Source organism: Chlamydomonas reinhardtii, chromosome 12 (assembly GCF_000002595.2).
Source record: "Chlamydomonas reinhardtii strain CC-503 cw92 mt+ chromosome 12, whole genome shotgun sequence".
Lineage (NCBI taxonomy): Eukaryota > Viridiplantae > Chlorophyta > Chlorophyceae > Chlamydomonadales > Chlamydomonadaceae > Chlamydomonas > Chlamydomonas reinhardtii.
In genome coordinates, this window is record NC_057015.1 from 7,393,272 (window position 1) to 7,402,172 (window position 8,901).

The 8,901-nt window shown below is 62.1% G+C and overlaps 3 protein-coding genes across 5 annotated transcripts in view; 2 read left to right on the plus strand and 1 right to left on the minus strand.

The window, feature by feature from the left end:
* CHLRE_12g556912v5 (uncharacterized protein) overlaps positions 1–2,366 on the minus strand; it is an 8,766-nt gene extending 6,400 nt beyond the window's left edge. For 2 of the 3 annotated variants that reach the window (XM_043069105.1, XM_043069107.1), the window contains exon 1: positions 689–2,196. In XM_043069105.1, the coding sequence (XP_042918894.1) occupies positions 1,472–1,681 (210 nt within the window). In that variant the 5' untranslated portion in view covers positions 1,682–2,196 and the 3' untranslated portion in view covers positions 689–1,471. Of the gene's footprint in view, positions 1–688 lie in introns of all 3 variants that reach the window. The other variant, XM_043069106.1, reaches the window with a different exon arrangement.
* Positions 2,297–6,248, plus strand: CHLRE_12g556800v5 (uncharacterized protein). The gene is made up of 8 exons (XM_043069099.1): positions 2,297–3,037; positions 3,220–3,473; positions 3,650–3,731; positions 4,059–4,102; positions 4,333–4,391; positions 4,618–4,640; positions 4,936–5,013; positions 5,536–6,248. Exons 2-8 carry the CDS (start codon positions 3,238–3,240, stop codon positions 5,884–5,886), a joined length of 873 nt encoding a protein of 290 aa, XP_042918898.1. The 5' UTR covers positions 2,297–3,037; positions 3,220–3,237; the 3' UTR covers positions 5,887–6,248.
* Positions 6,249–6,296: 48 nt separating this feature from the next.
* The window catches only part of CHLRE_12g556802v5 (uncharacterized protein), a 4,152-nt gene continuing 1,547 nt past the window's right edge, over positions 6,297–8,901 (plus strand). The window contains exons 1-6 of the mRNA XM_043069100.1: positions 6,297–6,412; positions 6,627–6,762; positions 7,205–7,384; positions 7,765–7,852; positions 8,091–8,278; positions 8,492–8,637. Of these exons, the coding sequence (XP_042918899.1) occupies positions 6,328–6,412; positions 6,627–6,762; positions 7,205–7,384; positions 7,765–7,852; positions 8,091–8,278; positions 8,492–8,637 (823 nt within the window). The 5' untranslated portion in view covers positions 6,297–6,327. The remainder of the gene's footprint in view (positions 6,413–6,626; positions 6,763–7,204; positions 7,385–7,764; positions 7,853–8,090; positions 8,279–8,491; positions 8,638–8,901) is intronic.

The following is an 8,901-nucleotide window of genomic DNA, read 5'->3' on the forward strand; positions in this document are numbered from 1 at the left end:
GGTGATGATTGCCACAACACATGATGGAATCGACGGATGGCAGCAGTGTGGGGAGGGGCGGATGCGGGGTGCGAGGGGAAAGGGAGGTGGTGGGCGCGGGACCAAGCTGGGTTCAGGAGGCACGCCGTGCCTGTGCAAGCCGAAGCTTCTCACCGGCACGATTTTCGCAGGTGCCTGAGAGCCCAATACACCTATGATATAGCTAAACCCAGCGCGCTCAGCAGCGGGTTACGGCGACGCTCCAGGTGCGAGCGCGGAGAGGGCAGATTCGAAATGCCGCTGATGCCGACTCCTCGTAGGACGCTCCTGAGCCCGGCCGCTGTGCTCCGTCGCGTTCACTTTGACCTTCTGTATGTCGTGAGGCCGCGGGGAGGCCAAGCGCAGCCCTAACTGCGAAGCTGCGCCTCCCTTCACTCCGCTGCTGAAGTCTGTGCGAGTTCGGGATTTCGCACCTCCTCGACCCCAAGCCCGTTTGTGGCAACTACGCAGCGAGCAAGGCAGCGAAACAAAGCGCAATAGCTTCCAGACTTGGTAAGCTAATGGTTAATTATGGACAAGTATAGTGCGCGCCATGTTTAAGTAAACGCGGGTCCAGTAACGCCTCGCTACGGCCTCTCGCCGCACTTAAGCTCACCAGCTCGAACCGACCCCCACATCCGGAGCCCCCATTCCGACCCCATAAGCGCACCTCCGAACCCGCCCGCCCCACTTTCCACAATCTATATGCATATATGCATATGGCCCAGAAGGCGCAGGGCCATCCAAAAGCCCTTGACCGAACTTCGCCTTGTCCATTGTCGCATGTTGCCCCCACACACGCACCCTGCCCACGCCACCCGCATCCAACAGAAATCAAACGTAGCGCTTTCACCATAGCAAGAGCCCGGGCGCTAGGACACTCCAAGGTGTGTTCGCATGTGGGGGCACAACGCGAGACAAGGGGCTTTGGCCGTCCAACCAAGCCCAGCTAGTCACCAGGTCACCTAAGCTTCACAGGGTACAGACCTGCATGCCAAGCGGACGCGCAAGGACATAGATTCCGGGGCTCTGCCGTACTCCTAAGCGGACGGGGGTGCGGGCAAAACCTCGCCAGGCCTCGCCTGATATTAGGGCTTGGCGCTGTGGAAAGCGGGGCTCAAATTGGAGAGGTTGACATCAAGTTTGGGGGCGAAACGTGCGGCTGGGCAGGGGCGCCGATGAGGGTCTCGGCCGAACTCGCACAGACTTCTGCAGCGGAGTGAAGGGGACGACAGCCTGACGGGATTTGAACTCGGGTTCGACACGTGCAGGCCGGATCCATGGAGCCCAACCCCAGCACGCCCAGCACCGGCACGAAACCCAAGGGCAACCCCAAGCCTCCCCGAGGCCGTGGCGGTGCGGGAGTCTGAGCGCCGCCGTGTCTGCTGTCTAATGGCTCGCAACTGTGCGCTGCAAGCCCAGGCTACAATCAAGAACAAGAAGACTAGTGAGCTTAGCGCGCACTAATCTGCAGCTGCAGGCCGTGCCCTGAAGGAGCGCGTGGAGGCAACGCATCCTCCTGGCCACTGGCGGCCAGCAGCGAGTTGTACTGCAGGGCTGCACTGAAGAGGACGACCATTGAGGCGGCCAGGTTGACAGTGCGTGGCGAGGATGAGGGGCAAATGAAGCGGTTTTTGAGGAGGTGATGATTGCCACAACACATGATGGAATCGACGGATGGCAGCAGTGTGGGGAGGGGCGGATGCGGGGTGCGAGGGGAAAGGGAGGTGGTGGGCGCGGGACCAAGCTGGGTTCAGGAGGCACGCCGTGCCTGTGCAAGCCGAAGCTTCTCACCGGCACGATTTTCGCAGGTGCCTGAGAGCCCAATACACCTATGATATAGCTAAACCCAGCGCGCTCAGCAGCGGGTTACGGCGACGCTCCAGGTGCGAGCGCGGAGAGGGCAGATTCGAAATGCCGCTGATGCCGACTCCTCGTAGGACGCTCCTGAGCCCGGCCGCTGTGCTCCGTCGCGTTCACTTTGACCTTCTGTATGTCGTGAGGCCGCGGGGAGGCCAAGCGCAGCCCTAACTGCGAAGCTGCGCCTCCCTTCACTCCGCTGCAGAAGTCTGTGCGAGTTCGGGATTTCGCACCTCCTCGACCCCAAGCCCGTTTGTGGCAACTACGCAGCGAGCAAGGCAGCGAAACAAAGCGCAATAGCTTCCAGACTTGGTAAGCTAATGGTTAATTATGGACAAGTATAGTGCGCGCCATGTTTAAGTAAACGCGGGTCCAGTAACGCCTCGCTACGGCCTCTCGCCGCACTTAAGCTCACCAGCTCGAACCGACCCCCACATCCGGAGCCCCCATTCCGACCCCATAAGCGCACCTCCGAACCCGCCCGCCCCACTTTCCACAATCTATATGCATATATGCATATGGCCCAGAAGGCGCAGGGCCATCCAAAAGCCCTTGACCGAACTTCGCCTTGTCCATTGTCGCATGTTGCCCCCACACACGCACCCTGCCCACGCCACCCGCATCCAACAGAAATCAAACGTAGCGCTTTCACCATAGCAAGAGCCCGGGCGCTAGGACACTCCAAGGTGTGTTCGCATGTGGGGGCACAACGCGAGACAAGGGGCTTTGGCCGTCCAACCAAGCCCAGCTAGTCACCAGGTCACCTAAGCTTCACAGGGTACAGACCTGCATGCCAAGCGGACGCGCAAGGACATAGATTCCGGGGCTCTGCCGTACTCCTAAGCGGACGGGGGTGCGGGCAAAACCTCGCCAGGCCTCGCCTGATATTAGGGCTTGGCGCTGTGGAAAGCGGGGCTCAAATTGGAGAGGTTGACATCAAGTTTGGGGGCGAAACGTGCGGCTGGGCAGGGGCGCCGATGAGGGTCTCGGCCGAACTCGCACAGACTTCTGCAGCGGAGTGAACTCTTTCTGAACCCTGGTCAGCCTTTGCATTCACTCCATCATGCCGATGTGTAATTATATCACATTCTAAAAACTCAGCGGGCTCCTCGAGGCCCGAATACGGTCAAGCGGGGCCGCTGCAACCAAAATGTTAAACGTAAGTCTGCTCCAAATTGATTGCAGCAAGCACTATACGCATGTGCAGTCATACTATGACCGGCCGTGGTCCAGGAACAATTGCCCAAACTGTCCTGACCCCCGCAACTGGCAAGGCTTCACGGTGTTTCGCCTACTTTCTGTAAATGACATACAAGTTGTCTTCTTCACGCAATCCTACAGTTTTTCATCGCCATACCTATGTACCTGCTGTCCCAGCACCACCTTGTGCAGCAGCCAGTGCAAGTGCCCTTCCCGCCCCCGCCTCTTCCCGCCACGCCAACACTCCCCACCGCACCAGCTGCTGCCATTCCTAGCAGAGCTTCTGGTCGGCTACTGTTGCAGTCTGGAGGTTTTGACGCAGCTTCACCACCCACGAATATGACGGTGACGTACCAGTGCCTGTGGAGCCCTGACGGCGTTAGCTCGCTCTGCAAGTGAGTCACACGGTTCCAAACCTCTACCCCGAAACAGCCGCGATGCTTTGCAATAGGGGAGTATAGGGGCTGTCAGAGCGCGGCAACAGGCGGGTGGGCTACCTAAGCCGCTGCCCTTATCCCCATGCTGACTCCTGTATCTCAAGCGTGCACTTGCCTATGTACCGTACACATAGGCAGACCGAGCAGGTGTTCTTCATCACCATAATCAGCGCCATCCTGGTGTTCACGGCCTGGATGGCGGGTCCGCTGACGGCGGTGAGTGAGGTGGGAAACAGAGGCGGCTGGGACCGCAGGCACGGGCGTTGCAGGCGCGATGATTTGCTTATTGTTTGGGGGGGGGGAGGCGCATAGCGCGGCGGGTTCCAACGAACCGGCGCTAGCGCCGGCGTTGATGCTACCCGGGTGTGGCATGTGGGTTTGGACGTGCGCGCCAGAAAATGATAGAGCGCGCGACAAGCGCAATGCGCCTGGGTTCGATTGATGCGGGCGGGCTAAACACAAGGAGAGAAAGGCGCGGACCTGCAGCGGTGCGACGCCTGAGCTCCTCGTCACGCTGGCCGTTGCCGTTTTCCCGGCCCGCAGCTAACGCAGGAGGAGGGGCCACTTCGACCGCTGATGCTCTGCATGTGAGCATTCGCTGGATGGCAATTCCTTGCTTGCTGCGCCACAAGTGCAACAGCTTTAGCGCCGTGGCTGGCGGCTGCAATGGGCTGCGGCGCATCGTGGTCTTGGTTGTGAACCTGTTTGCTGTTGCTTTCGGTTGGTGTCGCGGCCCTGTTCTTGCTGGAGAGGGACACGCATGCATGTAGCACCGAGTCCAAACAGCCCTTGCCCGGGCGCCTTGTGCCGCCCACAGCACGGTCGCGACAGTTGCGTGCGGCGCAATCCTAGACCTCATCATCACCATCGTCGTAGGTGAGGCGCGTGGCGTGGCGGTGGCGTGTGGGGCAGCTGGCAGCACGCACGGGGCGGGATGGGGTTGCCGTGTTGCTGGTGAAAGGCGGCGTCAGGCGCAGTGGATGCGACAGGACAGTCAACCCGCGTCTTGCGTGCGGGTGCAGCTGCCCAAACGTTTACCCAACGTGACCGCAATACCACTGCACGCGCCACAAATCGCCGCAAATGTGTGCCTGACGTACAGGGAGCGCGGCGTATCGGATGTGGGTGAGTGAGCCAGTGAGCGCAAATGCGTCAGGAGTAGCGATAGCCCAAAAGGCCTTCAGCTGTTGCAGTTGCTCTAGCCGATGCCAAGGTCCTTGGCCACTAAGTGGCCATGCACCTTCCCCTGCCTGCTACTGCCACCTGCTTCCCTTGCCCCCACGTGCGCGATCACATTACCACGCATTCCCTAAAGACAGACGGGCATCCAGAGAGCGCGGCAGCGCGCAGAGAGCACACACATCCTTTGCATGGCCGTGGGCCCTGTTTGAGCACCACCACGCACGCGCGTGTTGTGCAGGACGCGTTTGCGTCCGTGGACGCGGCGGAGCTGCCAGGCAGCTGGTACCGCAACGAGGTGCACGGCCTCACAGTCACGGTGCGCGGAGGGGGGCGTGGAGTTGGGCGTGGAGTTGGGCGTGGAGGGCAGGTGACTAGGAGCGGGAGGAAGTAGGCTGCAGGAGGGTTTGTGCGGGGCCGGCTGCGTGAACATGGTCGATGTGCCAGTAAGGGCAGTCGCCTCGGGGTACCGTATGCGGCGGTGGCTGGGCAGCTGCCCTGGCGACAAAGTAGGTGACACGCGAGCATTCGTGCCTTGTCGAACGCGACCTGGAACCCCTTACAGGCCAGGCCGGCAGGCCCACATTTCCCTTCGTGCGACACCACAATAGTACTACCCTTCCGCGTAAAACACGTGTGCGCACACATATACACACACACACACACACACTTTCTCCCTCTCCCTAGGTAATTCGTGGCCGTCTGGATCGCATACACTGTCCTGCGCGTACTGTTATCCTGGTGCTCTAGTAACACTCGCTCCCACACGCACCAACACACCCTCTCTCACACACACTCTCACGCAACACACATGCACATGCATACGTGTGTGTATGCGCAGGTGGCGGTGGTGTCGGGCCTGAGCATCCCGCTCAACCCCTCGCTGCTCATGCTGTTCACGCGCGCCGTGGAGCGCTACGTGGACCGCCGCTGGCCGAGCCGCATCCCCCACGACGACCTCAGCAGGGGCGGCAGGAGCGCCCAGGAGGTTCTGCAGGAGGAGCAGGCGAAGCGGCGGCTGCGGCTGCAGGCGCTGGGGGCGGCCTCGGCGCCTGTGGGCGCTGCGCGCGCGGCTACGGAGGGGGCCGCGATCCGGAAATCGGGGTCAGGGCACGGAGGAGCGGGGGCGGGGGCGGGGCCCGCGAATCGGAGCAACCGCAGCGTGTCACGGGGGCAGGCATACCAGATATGAGGAGCAGGGGAACGTGTGGGGTTTGTGTTTGTGTGTGTGTGCGTGGTGGTGTTTGCGCACACTGGCAGCTTGGCAGGGGACGAAAGGTTGCGGTGTGTTGCAGGAGGTGACAGGAGCTGGGAGGATGACGGCGCTGCAGGACGCATTTGGCAAGAATAGCAGGATGTAGCGGGAAAGGCAACTGTGTTTGGTGCTTTGCTTACGGTACATTCTCATGTACGGGTGCAGACATTACCAGTGAGGTAGGTAGGGAGCGTTGCGAATTTGCGGCATTTGGGGCTGCTGTGTTGCACAACGCCTGCCTGGATCCAGCAGCCGCACGCGTGTGGCTGCCATGTCTTCTGAACTGCGCGAAGCAGGCTATTAACTCACATACACATATTTTCCCACTGATTATACCTGACGCCGGTCCAACCAGTAAATTGCCGAGAACCTGCGAAGATGGCTGTCACGACCGTCAATCGTGCGAAGCTAGCCTCGAAGCGGACGACCGCAGAGCAAGCTATCGCAGGCATCGATGTCAAGGGTAAGCGTTTTGCGTAAGTTCTGCGCCTACCTGCGCCCGCGATAGAACTTTACGTACAGTGCTCGTAAATCAACAACGCGCGTGCGGCTCTCGCGGTTCTCGTGCCACGCCAACGCCAAGCTTACTCGCTAATCGCAATTGAATGACCTTGGGGCGCGGGGCGATCAAACTCCCCCTAACACGTTGCCCGAACCTTCTGCCGTCAACTCCGCAGGCAAGGTGGCTGTCGTGACCGGTGGCTCCTCCGGCATCGGTGTGGAGACTTGCCGCACCCTGGCGCTCCACGGGGCCAAGGTGTATCTGGGAGCGCGCTCGGCGGAGGCGGGTCAGGCGGTGATCGACAGCATCAGGTGGGCCGTGGGAGTGCGCTGACGTGTGGACTAGGGTTTGCGTGTTTTACGTGGCGTGCCGATTCGTACCGTGCAGTTCGAATCCTAGATACGGGTGGCACACTACATGCACGCCAAGGCAGGTCCCGAGCCCAAGCACAGCGTTGCAATTTGCGAAGCAAGCACAGCGCAAACAAGTTCGCCTCTGTGCCTTAGCAATCCTTCTTTCGCACTCGGGCTGGACGGGTGGGCAGCTGCCATCTCCACCCAGTTCTGCCTGGACACTCCCCCACACACGCCCTCTGCCTTTCTCTTCTTTCTCATGGGATGGTGCAAGCAACGCGCCCCTTATCCCCATCAGAATGCACCTCTCCTCACTTGGGGGCCTCCTCGTTGTGCCCCGCGACCCAAACCCTCCTCCGCTTCCCTTACCCCCCCACGCCACCCCTGCCTGCCTCCCCAGGCGCGACGCGGGCGAGGCGGGCTCCGGCCTGCAGCTACAGCTGCTGGTGTTAGACCTGTCCGAGCTGGCCAGTGTGCGGCGGGCGGCGGAGCAGGTTCTCGCGGCGGAGGCGGCTGGGGAGGCTGCGGCGGGCGTGCAGCTGCTCATCCTGAACGCGGGCGTCATGGCGTGCCCGCTCATGTGGGTCGGGCTGGGGTGCAGGCGGTGGGGTGGGGTCCCTGGGGTGGGTTAGTTCATTGCAAGCTTCAAAGTAAGCCATTGCCAACCTGGTGGTGGGGTTGGGTACTTGGGTGTGGGGTTTGAGGTGGGGCGTTGTGTTAGGAATGATCTTACGTGGGACCTGGGGATCGCGAGGGCGGAAGGCGGGAGGCGGATGGCGCTAACGAGGGAACTGGGGATGGCGAAGTGCGGCCCGCGGAGTGCAGTGTCACTGGTGCTGCCACGCCAATTCAAACCCACATGAGCTTTCCCTGACAGTGATTCGACAGGACTTGTCGGGCTCGCAAACTCACGGTACCTCACATCGCCCCCGCCCGCCCCGCCCGCCCCTGAACCTGCAGGCACACCCAGGACGGCTTGGAGTTGCAGACGGGCGTCAACCACGTCGCCCACTTCTACCTCACACAGCTGCTGCTGCCGGCCATCAAGGTGCGAAGTCAAGGAGGTTGACAGCTTCACCGCTCGGGCTTTGCGCACTTGCGTAGCGCCAGGGGGCTGCAGCAAAGCACGTACCTCCTCAGGTTCCCAGCCAAGCTTGTGCACCGGCGGAGAAATCGCACAACCGTGTGCACACACCCGCTCAAAACCATCCCAAGCACCCAATGACCTCTGCAACGCACCACCGCCTCTCCCTCCCGGCCCCGCGACTCATTCCCCGCGAACACAGCCCGGCGCCGACGGCGCGCCGGCGCGAGTGGTGTCGGTGGCCTCCTCCGCGCACCAGTTTGCGCAGGGCATGCCGATGGACGATCTGAACTGGGAGAAGCGGTCGGTGGCCGGCAAGTACGGCCCGTGGCAGTCGTACGGGCAGAGCAAGGCCTGCAACGTGCTGTTCGGCCGGGAGCTGGCCAGGAGGTGAGGGGGACGAAGGGGCGGGTGGAGCGGCGTGAGGGCAAGGGGCGGGAGGTGAGCGAAGGGGGCGGGTGATCGCTGAAGGAGGAGTGCGGCATTGGGTGCGGGTAGTGGCCATCGTCCCCACTCCCTTCCTAACAGCAGCAACCCTCTCCGCTCCACCCACGTCACGCCGCTCACCTCTCAACCTCTCATCATCTTCCCTTACCTGCGCAGGATGTCTGCTGAGGGCCGGCCGGTGCTGGCCTTCTCGCTGCACCCCGGCATCATCATGACGGCCCTGCAGCGCCACCAGTCGGGCCTGGTCAAGGCGGCCATCCGCTGGATGACGGCGCCCTGGCAGAAGACCACGGCGCAGGTGGGTGGGCGACTGGGCAGGCGCTGGGGGCACTGGGGGGCATTGGGGGCACTGGGGGGGGGGGCAGTGGGGGCGCTGGGGGTGGGTGCGCATGCGGGGCGAGGGCAGGGGAGGGGGATGGAGCAGCGGCCGGGGCCGAGGGTAGGGAACAAAGCTTGGAGAGAGGGTGGCCGGAGGATGGCTGCATGTTTGGTGATGGCTGGAGAGTGTTCCCTAAGCGCTCCAGCGTGTAGGTACGGGCGCCTCTCCTCCTTTGCCCATTCTGGCC